The sequence below is a fragment of the Gymnogyps californianus genome, chromosome 23 (genome assembly GCF_018139145.2).
Source record: "Gymnogyps californianus isolate 813 chromosome 23, ASM1813914v2, whole genome shotgun sequence".
Classification (NCBI taxonomy): domain Eukaryota; kingdom Metazoa; phylum Chordata; class Aves; order Accipitriformes; family Cathartidae; genus Gymnogyps; species Gymnogyps californianus.
Window position 1 is genome coordinate 3,562,411 of NC_059493.1, and position 14,956 is coordinate 3,577,366.

Sequence of the window (14,956 nt, forward strand, 5' to 3'; positions counted from 1 at the left end):
GCTGGCAGCAGGCAGTGAGGAGTCATGGAGCAGCACCTCTGGGTGCCCACCCGGGGCACTGCAGACCACCCCTGCGGGGCTGCCACGGACCTTTGCCCGCTCGGGAGCCGGCGCAGGGTCTGCCGAGGCTCAGCTCCCCACACGTCGCCCATGGAAGAGCATGGCCCTCGCCGGGGCGCACGGGCTCGGCTCCTTGCATGGCAGTTTATATATAGCATCCCTTGCTCCGGGTAACCGTGGCAACCGATTTTATTTTGCTTAAACCTGGCCCGGCATGTGATGTGGTTGGGAAGGAACAGCTGAGGGGAGATGGAGTTCTCCGTGCCGGGGGAGGAGGCTTGGCTCGGTCCCAGCGGCGACTGTACGGGATCCGGGTGCGGGCTGGGCAGGGGATGCTCTCGAGCTGGGTCCCTGCAAACGGCCTCACTGGGACCAGTCACCAGCCTTGACCTGTCAGGGCTCTGGTCCTGTCCCCTTCTCTCTTTGTCTCCGCAGTCTCCCTGCTGGCAGTGGGAAGGTTTTATGGGGGTCCAGCTTCCCGCTTTCTGCTGGGCTTCCCGAGGTGTACCTCACCCCCGTTCCCTGCTGTGCCACAGGGTCCGGTTTGCCAAATTCAGGTACCGGTGGGAGGTGGTGGTGATTTTCCTGCTGGACGTCTGGGCAGGACTCCCCGGAGGAGCGGGAAGCCTCGTGGCAGCCCAAGGTGGAGAAGAGACCCTCGCTGCCTCCATCGCTGGAGAAGCCCGCGATGGTGAGGCTTTGCCGCGGGGCTGAGTGTGGTGATGCTGGGTGCCGTGCCAGCTCAGATGTCCCAAAAGGCGGTTTCATTTCTGTAGGTGCTTGGACAGGGCTGTGTTTTGGAGAAGGCGAGGTCCCACTCTGGGTGACAGCTCCCAGCACCTTCTCTTCCCGCTCCCACCTAAACAGGCAGTTTTTTGCAGGAGATGGAGGCCCCCGAGCAGCACGCGGCTGCCACAGGCACCACCGAGCGACTGCTGGAGCCCGAACACCCAGGGAACCAGCCCTCGTGGCCCATCCCCATCTGTCCAGGCAGGACGGGCAGGCTGCCTGCTCCGACATCTCCATCTTCACCCTGCTGCAGTGCAGGAGGCGGTGGGAGAAGCTCTCCCCGAGATAGTCTCGGCACAGCACGGGCAGGCAGGTCCCCTGTGCCCCTCTCCATCCCTGAAGTGGCTGTGATGGTGGCTGAGCTCTTCCAGGAGATGCTGCAGCGGGATTTTGGCTACAAGCACTACAAGGTGCTGCTGGCCTTCCTGGAGAAGGAAGAGCCGCCAGAGACCAGGAAACTGGAGCCAAGAAAGGGCTGCCGAAACGGCGGAGGAGGAGGCTGAGCAGACGTAGGTACGTAGCCAGGGGGGAACTCGGTGTCCCTGGTGCAATCCCACTCGTCCTGGGAACTCTCAGCGCAGCCTGCACCCCACTCTGCAGCGCCGGTGTTTTGGGGAGCCTGGCCTCTCCCATCCCTGACGCACGTCTGTGTTTCAGCAGCCCAAGGCTCTGGACCCAAGCGCTGTCCTGCCCCTGGATGCTCTCCTAGCCTTTGTGTACTTCGATTTTGAATTTCTACCCGCACCGAAGGGAAGAGGAGCTCTTCGGTAGGGGTAGGGATGATGGGGGGTATGGCGGAGCCTGTGCTGTCGGAGATCGTGCGGTGGGTGACGAGTCGTTCTTGTTCCAGGCAACCTCCCTCTGCTGCCTCCTGTCCCGGCCCGCGTCTCCCACACCGTCACGGTGCTCAGCCTGGGGAAGCTGCTGGAGAAAGCAGAGCAGCCGACTCTGGAGAGCAAAATCCACGCGCTGGAGGTCAAGCTGGGTAAGCCGGGGTGAGATGTGCTGGGATGTGGGGTGCCATCTTTGCGAGCTGCCGGTCACCCCCTCTCCCCTCTTCTAGACTAATGACTGCTTAGACGAGGAACCAGCATCCACCAGATCTCTACCAGGAGAGAGCGAAGTGCCTGCCCGCCTGGGTGCCACGCAGCGGGGTCATGGATGGCAGCAGGGTCACCGCGAGCCTTTTCTGTCCCGGCCCTCTCCTTGCGGAGATGGGCTTGAGCTGGCTCCTACCCTGGGCATGCGGAGCCAGGGCAGCCGTAGGGATGTGCGGGGTTTGCTCTGACCGGTTGTTTGCGTTTAATGGAAAGCTCTTAAGTAGGAAATCTTGTGTGCGTCGGAGACAGGGCACGGGCCATCTCGGTGCTCTGAGCTGGATGCACAAGTCGGGGATGCACTGGCTGGTTTAGGATGGAGGGACCCAAACACAGGGGCTGGTGCTTGCTGTGCCACAGGCTGCCCGGCAGCTCGGAGGAGTCTCTGGATGCCGCCGTGCTTGTAGCAACTTTCTTTGCTGCAGTTATCAGCTCCACGCCGTGCCAGCCCCGTAACTGCTTTCCAGCCCCTTGTCCCATGCAGCAGCGGCTCGTCCCGGGATGCGGAGGGCAGCAGCGAGGGCTCCTGCTGCCTCTCCGTATGCTTGAAAGGTGCCAGCTCGGGATCGAATCCACTGTATTCGACTGTAAAGTTGTACTTCTTGTGCTTTGCTGAAGCCGTTTCCTTTCCGCGTCTCCTCAGGGGGCTGTTCCATCCCTCTTTTCTCTTTTCCAGCCCCGAAATACCTTCCTTAGAATGACACCTCCAAACCCATAGTGTTCTGCTGTAGCCGGGGGGGGACGAGGGGGATGGGGACGGCTGTGCCAGCCCACGGGGGGGGAAGCATCCCCGCGTGGGTCGTCCCCCCCCCGGCTGCGGCAGTGGCTGGCAGGCGGCGGCAGAGGGCGGCAGCGGCTCGGCGCTGGCCCCGCGCACCCGCCCGGACACAGACCCCGGCCCGGCGCTGCTCTGCCAACAACTTTATTGGGGAGAAAAGCGGTGGAACCCCCCCCCCCCCACACACACCAGGCACCAAGGGGTGGCCACGGTCGACTCCGGCTGTGGAGCCCCCCCAAGTTTTCTCAGGGTTTGCTCCCGGCTGAGTTGCATCTCCCTTTTATATCCCCCCCCCCCCCCCCCCGCCCCGCCGCCTCCCTCTGCCCTGGGCTCCTCCATACCCCTGCGTGGACACCCACGCACCCGTTGCTGTGCAGATGTGCACCCCAGGTGTGGGGCTGAGGCGCTTTGCAGCGTTCCTGCTTAAAACAGGGCGGATTCAGAGCGCGGCATCGCTTGATGCTCGGCACGGGAGGCGCAGCCCTTTCATCACCATCTCCTGATGCCTCAAAAAATGGAATTTGAATGCTATTACCCTCCCCCGGGGGGGGCTACTGGGCTCCTAAGGCACCAAATGAATGGCCCAGCAGCAGCTGCAGGAGTGGCCCCGTCCTCCTGCCAGAAAGGCGAGGAGCCTGAGCCGGATCTGGGCCTGGGCTGGGTGTGGGGAGTGCCGAGGTGTGCCGGGCCAACACAGCCATGGGATGGTGCGGCACCGAGCTGGGGCTGGGAATGGCCAGCAGCACCCAGCCCGCTCCCCATTTTCAGCTGAGCGGGACGGCTCCCTTCCCCGATTCCGCTGCAAACCCCTGTTTAAGGCAAAGCCTGGCTGCAGGGGGGGCAGAGACAATCCAGATACTGCCTTTGGAAAATGGCGGGCTGGAGGGGGAGCCCTGCTGTGCCCCCCACCCCGGCCCCAAGCAATACCTTCTCCTGGCAGGAGGGCAGAGCCATGGGGGCAAAGGGAGCAGCCAGCGGTTAAAGCCCCCCGAGTCTATCCCTGGGAGGGAGGAGGTGGGGAGCGGCCCGGCTGTGGGAGCCGGGGCAGGGGGGGATCCCCAGCCCCTTCCCCATCACCAGCATCTGCTCAGTCATCGGCCACGATGGACAAAGCCCGCAGCTCGCTCAGCTTGGCATCGTTCTCCCGCTCCCGCTGCTCATCGCTCAAGCCAGGCCGGTCGATCTGCGCCGTCAGGTCCCCGAAGATCTTGTGCATCTCCGTGTAGTAGATGACCTGTTGGGGAGGGGGAGAAAGATGGGGGCGAGTGGGGCAGGGGGCTGGGGGTCTCCTTCCCCACCCTGCCGTGGGAGCCAAGAGGTGCGACGCTGCCCGAGCCAGCCCCTCGCCTTAGCATTTCTGTTTCTAAAATAGCTTCCTCCCATGTGTTAATACCACCCCCTTAGATTATTACAACTCAACACATTTTAATAACACGCTGCCCTTCTCTGCTCGCTTCCCATCTGGGGAGCTGCGCACATGGGGCTACCGCCGGCATCCGGCACCGCCGTGCAGCCGCAGGCCCCGTGCCACAGCCGGGCTGTCCCTTGCCTGTCGCCGGTGTCACCGGCACCGGGACGAGCCGCCTGCCCACACTGCCCGGCTCTGCAACAGGTCTCTGCTTCCCAGGCAGGGGCACGGCGAGCGTGGTGAGCATCACGCCTGGCAGCGCCGTACCCTGCATGAAGCAGGGGGAGGGGTGTTTTAATAATGTGCTAATTAGCACCGCCAATTAACTCTGGCAGCGAGCAGCGCTTCCCGGAGTGGGAGCCAGTGGGTCAGTGCAGGCAGATGGCACTGGGCTGCCTGCTCGGGCGCAGGCCCTCGCCGAAGGAGAGCCGCGGTGCCCGGCGGGCGCTGGCAGCGAGCCTTGCCTGCCGGAGTGCCCGGCGCTGCGGGCAGGCTGGCAGAGTCAGGGCCCCGGCTCGGAGGGCTGCTCTGCCCCACAGGAGGAGGGCGATGGGGATGCCTGGCCTGGGCATCCCCCCAGCTCTGGCGGGGAGGGACGGGGAAGCGCTGCCCCTCGGGCCGGACGATGCCAGCGTTGCCCCCATTTTGCAGAGGGGCACAGGAGAGGCTCGGTGGGCACCCAGGGCCAGCCCCAGCATCTCCAGCAGTGCCGGTGCGGAGACACGCACAGTCTCCATGGAGACCGGCTCCCCTAATCTTGCTCAAAATGATGCTTATTTTGGGCAGGGCCGAGGGGAGCTGCTGGGGACCCACACGCCTTTGCCAGCTGCCTCATTCCCCCCCCTCCCCTGGGTCCATCCGTACTGGGGTGCAGTGGGGGCTGCTCCGGGGCCGGGTCTCCCCACGCAGTGGGCGCAGGGTGATTCAGCATCAATGCTCATTTACACAGTGACTAATGAACCCTGCTCTGCAGTGGCAGGGCCGAGCAGGCAGGCATGCGGGCATGAACCCCCCACGACACCCCACTGCAGCCCCCTCCACCAAACCACGGCCCTGCAGCCAGGTCACCCCAAAGCATCCTCCCCGCCGGCTGCAGCCCCAGTCCCATGCCAGCAAGAGATGCTGCCCCAAGCTGAATGTGCCGAAAACACCCGCCACCACCATAATCCCTCGGCAATGCCACGGGCAAGCACGGATCCCGGACGGAGGGCTGCAAAGCCGGGCACCGGAGCTCTGGAGCAGCCCTCCGTGTCCCTCGTCCCCAGTCTGGGGTCAGATGGGCTCAGTTCATTCACATATGGCCAAGCGGCGCTGCCAATTCCGGCACAGAAAAGGCGCCGGCACATTGAAACGAATCTCTCCGGGGCGGCAGGGCCGGAGGCAGCTGCGTGCAGCCGGGGGAGCTGCTGTCCCCCCGAGAATTGCCCCCCCAAGCCCTGGACAGGCCAGCATCCACAGCAGCATCTCCTCCGTATTGAACCGGCAAGGCAAAGCAAATATTTTGGTCGCTGTCCCCCGCCACCGCCCACGCGCCGCAGCCATCGAGCCCTTCCTGCGGGAGATGCCGGGTCCCCGGGGCCCAGCGGCTCTCCTTGGGGATGCTCTTCTCCCCCAGTAGGACCCAGTGCCTAACCAGTAGGCAGTCATCCGGGGCGTTAGCGTGCATCGCCATCCGAGTCTCCTGTGCTTTATCAACGAGATCCCACAGGCATTGATCCCCCAACGCTTTTTTCCCGTTGAAATACGGGTGAAAGCCATCACTGCCTCCATGGGGTGGGTGCTGGGCAGGGGGGATGCGCCCCAGACCGATGGGCATTGACAGCTCCGGCAGCGGGGGACCCGCGGCACCGCAGGCAGCTCGCCCCGCGGTCGCCGTCGCAATACCTGCTGCCGGCAGCCCCGCGCCTGCCTGCAGCTCAGTACTTTTCCAGCTATGGATACCATATGCTCCGTCCCCATCCCATCAAATCCCAGCTCCAACTTGCCTTTGAGACCGAGCCAACGGCCCCGAGTCCACCTGTCTTGAACTAATTCTGTTTCGGGACACCGTGTTCTCCTGATTTTCTATAGATCGTGTTTACAATGCCACAGCCGGGCAGCAGCAGTTTGTGTTTATGTCAGCCCTACACAAAACAAAAGGCCGGGGTCGCTGCCAGGGCTGGACTGCAGCAGCTCACCCCAGCCCGCAGCGCTGCCCCACGGACAGTCCTGCCTCCCAAGCCCCATCTTTTTCCCCATTTCATTAAAAAACAGAGGAGTATCATGTTTTCTAGCTGGAAAATAAAGTGCAAGGCGGGAAGGAAGTGTTGTTCACACACTCGCACCAGCGACAGAGCTCCAAATCTCCCCCTTTCATCTTCATGTGGCCACTTCAAAGTCCCCAGCCAGGGAAATATTTGCCTCCGTTGGCTTGGCCCAGGCACGTGGGTGGACAGAAGTATTTGGTGTTGAATGTTACAGCCCCTGCGAGCTCGGGGCATGTCACGCCGTCAGGAGACACCCGGCACCGGGGCCTGTGGCCAAGCTGTGCCATGGGAACCCAGCCGCCCGGCGAGAAGGTCTTGGAGGGTCTCGTTGGGTCAAAGCCATAAAGCTGCTGCTCCGGAGCTGGTTTGAAGCGGGGTCCTTCCCTTTGCCATGGCACGGCTTGTTCCCAGAGAGGCAGCCGGTCCGTTCACAGCTCATCGTCGCGCTGGCCGGTGCCACTTGTCACACACTTGTCTCACTTTAACCCCCCCGCTTTCTCCAGGGCCAAAAAAAAAGGGAAAACTACACGGTTTTGCACCCGGGGCCACCTTCGAATGGCGGCTTTGACCCGGGGACAAGCAACCCCAGAGTCACGGCCCCCGGCACGGTGCCAGCCACCGGCTGCCTGCGGCCGAGGGCAGAGCCGACCCCAGCCTCCCGGTCCCCATCTCCCCCTTTCCTTGAGGGATGCGCGCTGGAGCCCCATCAGCCAACCATCGCTCCTAGAGGTACCCGCAGAAGAGGCTGAAAATAGAAATTCCACTGAGTAACACGAAACCCCCCGAGATGCTAAATAAGCTCCATGAGGCACGGAGGGAGAGATAACCCGGGAAGCGGCGGCGGGATGAATGGGGCTGGCCGGGGGCGGCAGCACAGCCCGTCACCGTTCACATGCCTCCCATCGCCGGCTCACACCTGGGATGTTGGGATGGGGATGGGGATGCTCCCGGCATCACCGCGGCAGCCCCCCCTGCCCCGGCTGCCCTCCCCTGCCCAGGTCCTTGCAGGTGAGCAGCCACTGCGGTGAGTCAGGGCTCCCGGGTGCTATTCCTGGCTCGCCACTGACTCATTAAGTTACCTTGGGCAAGTCGCTTCCCTTTTCTTTTTTATTTCAGCCACCCGTGATGGGGGAAACGCTGCGCAGCCCCTGGGCAAGAGCTCCTGAACGGGGGGGGGGGGGAAACACGGCCTGAGCCCAGCCTCGGCACAAACGAGTCATTAGGGGAGTGCCGAGCTCTCCTCCCGGCAGCGGAGATGCCGTCGTGCCGGTGCATCCCTCCCCGGGGGTGGAAGGATGCAGCCAGTGCTGGGGAAGAGGAATGCGGCTCCCATCTAGGTCGGCGGGGAGGGCGGGATGTGACACGCTTTAGCATCCATCTGGGACCAGCTTTAGTCTAGCCTACGGGAGATGCATCAGCTTTGTTATGACGCCGCCTTTTGGGTATTAAAAACGAGATTTCGCTCGCCTTTCCTAACAAAAATCCTCACCTGAAGAGAGGCAGGGCAAACAAAATAGAGGATTCCCAAGGAAGAAGAGGGTACGAACGGAGAGTCTTGCAAACAGCCCCGGCAACAGCACCCTGCCGCTCCCCGCTCGCATCTCCCGGCACCCCGAGGACATCGCTCCCCCCGTGCTGCCGCCCGCTCGCCCCGAGCTCCCGACGAGCCAAGGCAGGAGCCAGCTGGCAGCCGGGAGCCAGCACGAGCGGAGCGAGGGACATCGTGGCCAAGGACAGAGGGGCAAAGCCGCTCTCTAAGGAAACTGCCAGCGGATCACAAACACCCAGACAGGGCAGGCGGCATTCGGGTTTCAAGGTCTCGTCCAAACGACCCACCCACAGCGAGCGGCCGGAGAGGGTTTGCAGGGGGAAGGGCCAGCGAGACTTTGCGGTGGCTCCAGGGAGTCTGGTTATTTCGGCTGCGATGGCTGGAACAGGGAGCCCCGCGCGCCCGATTGCTAAGGGAACAGCAAGAACAGCATCCCCAGCACCCACCCAGGCGGCGGCAGGGTGCATCGGCACCATCTGGTAGGTGAATCAGCCTGCAGACAACTCGCTGGCAGCTCTGCGGAGAGGCTCCCCCCCCCCCCCCCCCCCAAGTCGGAGGTGAGATGAAACACGTGCTCCTTGCACCTCCTTGCAGCCACCCCACCCCACCTGTGTCACTGCAGCAGCTCCCTTCCAAAAAATGCCGTAGGAAAACGCCCACGCGAGGAGCAGCGCGTGGTTTCGCCCACCTCCTGGCGCTGGACCACCCCGTGATCCCGGGCACGGCGTACGCCCGAGATGCCAGAAGTTCAAAGCTAGATTAGATCCCGATAACGTTCCTCTCCAGCCTAAAGAAAAGGGCGAGAGGAGAAGTAAGACCGAGGAGGAGCGGCAGCAAGTCACAGAAGGAAGCTGGAGGATGGAAATTACAGCAGGCTGTGGTTTATTTAGGCCACCCCTTCCTGCAAATCCTTGCTGTGGAGATTACACAGCAGCCTCCTCTATCTCTGCCAGCACACACCGGTTCTGGCTACCAAAGCCAGAAGAGACCCTTAAGATGAGCCCTGAGCATCTCATAATCTCAAACAAGATCCAACTCTGAGCTCAGGACTACAAATGCAAAGAGACGACGTACCCAGATGAATAAAGCCATCAAAAGCCAGTGGCTAATGTGTCACCAGGGCTTGAGCCGCATTGCACAGGCAATCTCGTGGGACAGGACATCATATGCACGCCAGCAGTGTCCCTGATACGAGGCAGATCCATATAAAACAGCGAAAACTCACCTCCGGCTGTCCTTTCTATCTGGCAGCCAGCACCGCATCACCGCAGGTACCAGCAGATGCCAACCTGCTCTTCTGCCAGGACACGGTCCCACAGTTACCTGCCCAGTGTCCCACCACTGCTCCCCGTGCCCTCTCACCCTCGCTTGGTAATTCAGTTACTGGAGGTACGGCATTTGGGCAGAGGACTGCTGTGTGTTACCTGTGTGTTACACTCGGCTCGGGAAGGTGCCTTGCTCTAAGAGCAATTCACACCCAGGCGGGACCCCAGATGCTCTGCAGCGAGGGTGCCCACCAAAGGGACACCCGGCAGCGCCTGGCAGACAGGGGACAGCACCTCACCTGCGCCCGGACCAGCGACTCAAAGCTGGGTTTGAAGTAATCGATGCGGCTGCTGTAAAACTTGGGCATTTCCTCCAGGAGCTGCTTGTTTTTGGCTTCAAAGTCCTCCTTCACCGGCCTCAGCTCTTCACGGGCCTGGGAAAGGAGAGAGGATGGGGAGTCAGACATCTGGGAAATGCCCTTGCCTTGGGCAGACCTGCACAGAGGCCACCCTAGGCCAGCGGACCGCTCTGCTTTGACCCGAGGACAACCAGCAACCAGCTAACGGAGCCTGGTGGGACCAAACAACCAGCTAGGAGAGCCTGGTGGGACCCATACGACCATCCAATGGAGCCTGGTGGGACCCAAGTGACCAGCTAACGGAGCCTGGTGGGACCCAAGTGACCAGCTAATGGAGCCTGGTGGGACCCATACGACCAGCTAACGGAGCCTGGTGGGACCCATACGACCATCCAATGGAGCCTGGTGGGACCCATACGACCATCAATGGAGCCTGGTGGGACCCATGCACCAGCTAACGGGCCACCATCCAATGGAGCTGGTGGGACCCATGCACCAGCTAACGGAGCCTGGTGGGACCCAATTGACCAGCTAATGGGGCCTGGTGGGACCCAAGTGACCAGCTAACGGGGCCTGGTGGGACCCAAGCTCTGACCCTGGCCCATGGGGAAAGCCATGGGAGACCTAGAGAGGCTGCTGCAGAGATCACGAGCTAACCGGTCTTCTCTCCTTCAGAGAACGGGGACAAAAATCAGCCCCAAAGCTCAGTCGGGCTGGAGAACATCCCCGGCCACGTCCGTGTCCCCTCGCCCTGCGATTCCCAAGAGCATCGCCAGAGGATCCTGCCCCCACTGCCATTTTCGCCCGTGACCTTCAGCTCAGCGCGTCCAACTGGCTTCTTTAAACAGAAGCGTGGGGAGAAAGGGAAATGTCTCTGAGATGGTGTGGAAAAGGGCAGGAGGGGGTGGGCTGTGAAATATTAGACTGGTTCAAGTCTGCCACTTAATCCCGGTGCCATTCCGACGGGAGGGGGGTGCGGGAGAAAGCCGGCGAGCCGAGCCCAGCCGCGGCGCCGGTCCCGCTCCCTGGGACAGCACGCCGGAGGGATGGCATGGACAAAGCCTTAAATCATATCAGGCTTAAGTAGGTCTGAGAGGCAAACGAGCAAATTCATCGTCTAACATGATACAAGGAGCGTTTAAACTCCCGGGCTGGAGTCCACGTGGGGCACCAAACAGCACAAGACTTTGAGCAAACAGCTCGGAAGGGAAGATGCAAATTTGCAGCTCATTAAAAATACCTGGATGAGATTACGCTATTTCCCATCAAATCTGTGGACCTCTTGGATTGCTTAAGGCTCCTGCAGGCGTTTAAGCTCACGCAGTGGTTAGTTAAGACTTTGGGGGGGGGGGAGGAATTAGATCACACAGAAGTTCATTAAGGGAAAAAAAATTAAATAACTAAAACCTGCTTAATCACCAGGACAAAAGCATTCACATCTTTCCAGCCACAGCTTTAGTCGCCGAGGCTAAGCAAAGTAAGCTGCTTACTATTAAATCGGAGGTCTCTTTTGTTAAGGCTGATAGGGCTATTCTTTAACACAAAACTTAATTTTTGTGGGGAAAGTCATCAGAAAATACATGTTCTTTGACGCCGAGAAAATCAACGGTTCCTTCGAGGATCAAGCAATGTTCTGAAGGAGCGACAGATTTGGGGAGAAATGCTGGTGCAGATTTAATTTAAAAAAAAATAATGATGATTTCGCTAAAATTTGGGAGAGAGAAAAGAATCTGGCAAAGCTTCCTGTTAACCAATTACTGCAATTTTCCAAGACGAATTTTTGTAACAGGTGGCAAACACGAAGCCTCGAAACGCTCTGACCGTCCCCTTCTCCCATCCAGCTGCTCGCTCAGACACGGAGGTCGGGGGGAAACCCCCCGTGCGCCGACTTCAGCGCTGGCTGCTCCTCCGAGCATCCCCAGCTCCCGTGGCTTTCATTCCATTTTATTTTGGAAAACGGGCTCTTCCCCTTCGCTGAGCGCTCTGATTCGCAGTCCTGTTATCAAGCGCCCTACGTGGCAATTTTACGTCGGTAAAAGACACCCTTCCAAAACGTTCTGTTTCACGGGGGCTTGGCATGGATGTCAAATGCCAAGAGAAAAGCTCTTCCCGAGTTTTCCCGGTGACCCTGCCTGGGTTCTGGGTCCGTGAGCATCTCGGTACCTGGTGCAGCTTGGCGAGGACGGGGCCGGTCCTCTCCTTCTCCTCGTATTTCTCCACCTTGGACTGCAGGCGCTTGTAGTCCTGCAGCGTCTGCTCCCGTCTCTTCACTGCCATGTTCAGGCTGGGGAACACGCTGCTGAACCTGGCGAAAGGACGGGAAGGGTTTTGGGATGGGATATCTTGGTCGGATGCAGCATCCAAGGCAATCTCCCAGCGGAAAGTCCCCAAATAATTCAGGATTCAAACCAAAAATACCCAGGGGTTTAAACAAAGCCCGTTCCAAACACAAAAGCTTTCATTGCAGTCTTCCAGGAGACTGGAAGAAAGGATTCAGTTATATATAAAGACTTGCAAAGCCTTGCCAGGGTACGGTGTTTGAGAGGAGAGCTAGAAGCACATGCTTGGGTTTTTTTGTGAAGGTCAATTCATGTGTCTAAGGGTGTGTTTTTAAATAATAATAATAAAAAGGGAGCCAATTTTGCAAAGCCTGGTAAAAGTACTTTGAAGATCCCAACCTGCTTCTGACTCCTCCTGCCAGCCCTTATGCTTTTATCATTAGTTCTTTATTTTTAACAGTTTTCCCCCTCTCTTCCAGCTGCTGTATTCAAGAACACGGAGAGCTGCCTTATCTGGGACGGGGGACGGAAGCTGCTGCAGAAAACAAAGCTGTTAACCCCACCGAGCAAACCGAAGAGAGAAAAATAAACAACTTTCCCCCCATATATAGTTAGCTAACGTGGTATTTCCCCAATACCGTGTTTGGAAAGGGAAGGAGCAGGCAGAGGAGTTGAACCAAAAGTCCGGGAAAAATAAATACAAAGTGCAAAATAAATATTAACTGCAGCAACCTTTGCTTTTTGGGGCAATTTCTGGGGTTACAAACCCCAGCCTGCTGTACAGCAAGGCTTGCCCGGCTGCAGAGGAGCTCTGTACCCCACACAGAAGGATTAACAGCAGCCAACAATTAGCCAGGCTACGGGAAGATTCATATTATTAAAATGTGTTACAAATTGAGGAAACATGAACATCTGACGGCAAAGACAAGAGCGAATATTTTTGAACGCGACAGAAGAGGGAAAGCCAGAAACTGGAGCATTGCTCTTGTCTCCCAAATTTCAGTAAATCAAATTATATCGGTGGAGACTGCGCTGGTGCTGGGCCATGGGCTCGTATGAAATGGGTCACACTACCTCCGGATATATTAATTTAATCCCCACAAACTGTAGGGTCATTTTGGGGGGCCAAGGCCAGGAACCGGTCGTGAAAAATGTGTCTAAACAGCCTGGTGATGATTTTCACTTCTGAGAGGCAAGCAAACAGCTTTCTGATCTCTTTAAATTGAAAAAAAAAAACCAAAACCAAAACCCTATAATCCAGGCTGGGGGGCACATTAGCAAAAAGAAAAACACAAATCTCACTTTACGACTGTAATTTGCTTTAGATGTAATCAGATGCAGGGCTAATACAAAGGCATTTGGGTTCAAACAAAACCACGGGCGTTCGCAGCCCTGCACAGCCACTCCATCCCCTATTAAAATCTCATTTTCCGCCGCCGTGCTCGCCCCGGAGGGTGCTAATGTGCCGGACCAGCGGGTGCAGAGGCAAAGCTTTTGTCCCCGAGCCTTACCAGTTTGGAAAGGGCAAATGCCAGAAGCGAGGGGGAAGGGGAAATATTTGCATTCACGCATTTGCGTTCAAGCATCCCTCACCGAGATGCTGAACCGGGGATGCGTTCTTGCAATCCTCCTGGCCTAGGATAACCAGGGCCGGTCCGTGCCCGGCCAGCGAGGCTCTCGCGGGCTCACCCCGTGATATTCTCCCCTCTGACCGAGACTCCGACTATTGCAGCTGGGGCCGCGGCACGAGCAGCAACCTGCAAAAGTCATCAGGGAGCTCGCCCAGCGTCACCCTGCCGCCCAGCTGCCCGCGCGGATCAGATGCTGCTGCCCTGACATTGCTTTTTATGGTAACCTTCGCGCGCGGCTTCCCCATTATATTTAAATGCCGCGGCGGCTTACGCGTCCTGGCTGCGCCGAGCTCCAAGCATGGACTCCCCATCTCCTGGGCTACGGGCTGCTGCTAAAATACCTCCTCCCTCTAGATAAGGTCCAAAAATATGCCGTGAGAGGGCTAGGGAAATAGGGATGGGCAGTAAGGACTGCACGGAGGAAGGGAAGGGGGTACCCAGGTTGCGAGGTCTCCTCGGTATAAAAGCACAGGCGCCCTTTGCCAACGGCGCACGCTTAATGTCAGCAGCTTGCGGTTGCAGCTTCTGCAGAAATTTCTCCCAATTATTAATGAGCTGGCAACGGAAAGGAAGGATCCCGTCAGGCCAGCGGCTCTCGGCTTTCTTTTTGTGTTATATCCCTGATGGGGGGAGGTTTGGTAACGGCACACAACCTCTTCCCTCTCTGCATCGCACCCAAAAGCAGGGCAGGAGCGAGTTGCAGCTCACTAAGGACTACGGGGGCGAGCCGAGCTGCTCGTCCGCAACACGCTGCTCCTCCGCAACACGCTGCTCCTCCACGATGTACCTCCGGGCCAGGAAACATCGGAGGAGATGGCCTGGGGCTGGGAAATCCTCCCTTCCCTGGTCTGCAGGGAGGCTGTGCACCAAACGCTGAGCCACGGCCGTCCCCTCCGGAGCTGCCAAGCCACCAGCGTGGCCTGGATGTGGCCGGCGCTGCCCGCACATCCAGCAACTCTTGGAAAACGCTTATCGAGAAGATGCCTCAAAAATGCTAAGCCTTGTGTCAGTACCCAACGCTAGCTTTTAAATGGCGTTTTTCTGATGGCCCAGCTTTGGAGCCCTTCCTCTTGCACACTCTCTCACGCTCGGCACTTCCACGGTGCTCGTACATTAAAAGAGCCACGAGACACCAGAGAATTAGCACACAGCCATTTACATCTTAAAAACTCGCTACCGCAGGGGAAGAGCAAACCCTTTAGCTCAGAAATGCAGCGAGTGAGAACGCAGAAGACGATCAGCGACACAGTTTCCATTTACTTTGAACTTAAATCTGGTTTTAAAAGGGAAAAAAGCTTGATTTCCCCCCCCCCCCCCTTTTTGTTCCTAGTATCAACTCAGTGCGATTTTGCAGCCCGTAATGGAAGGACACCGTACTCTGGCAGCACTTTAAAAAAATATCTACAGCGCTGGATCTGAAGAGGCTGTTACTGTGTAGGCACAGCAACTACTGTCTCACAAGGACTTTTAATGCATAGATTATACGCTGCATTTC

General features: G+C 58.8%; 1 protein-coding gene across 2 annotated transcripts in view; it reads right to left on the reverse strand.

The window, feature by feature from the left end:
- Positions 1–3,041: 3,041 nt before the first annotated feature.
- BIN3 (bridging integrator 3) overlaps positions 3,042–14,956 on the reverse strand; it is a 28,904-nt gene continuing 16,989 nt past the window's right edge. For both annotated transcript variants that reach the window (XM_050910201.1, XM_050910202.1), the window contains exons 6-8: positions 11,715–11,856; positions 9,492–9,626; positions 3,042–3,958 (exon numbers count right to left, since the gene is read on the reverse strand). In XM_050910201.1, the coding sequence (XP_050766158.1) occupies positions 3,812–3,958; positions 9,492–9,626; positions 11,715–11,856 (424 nt within the window). In that variant the 3' untranslated portion in view covers positions 3,042–3,811. The remainder of the gene's footprint in view (positions 3,959–9,491; positions 9,627–11,714; positions 11,857–14,956) is intronic.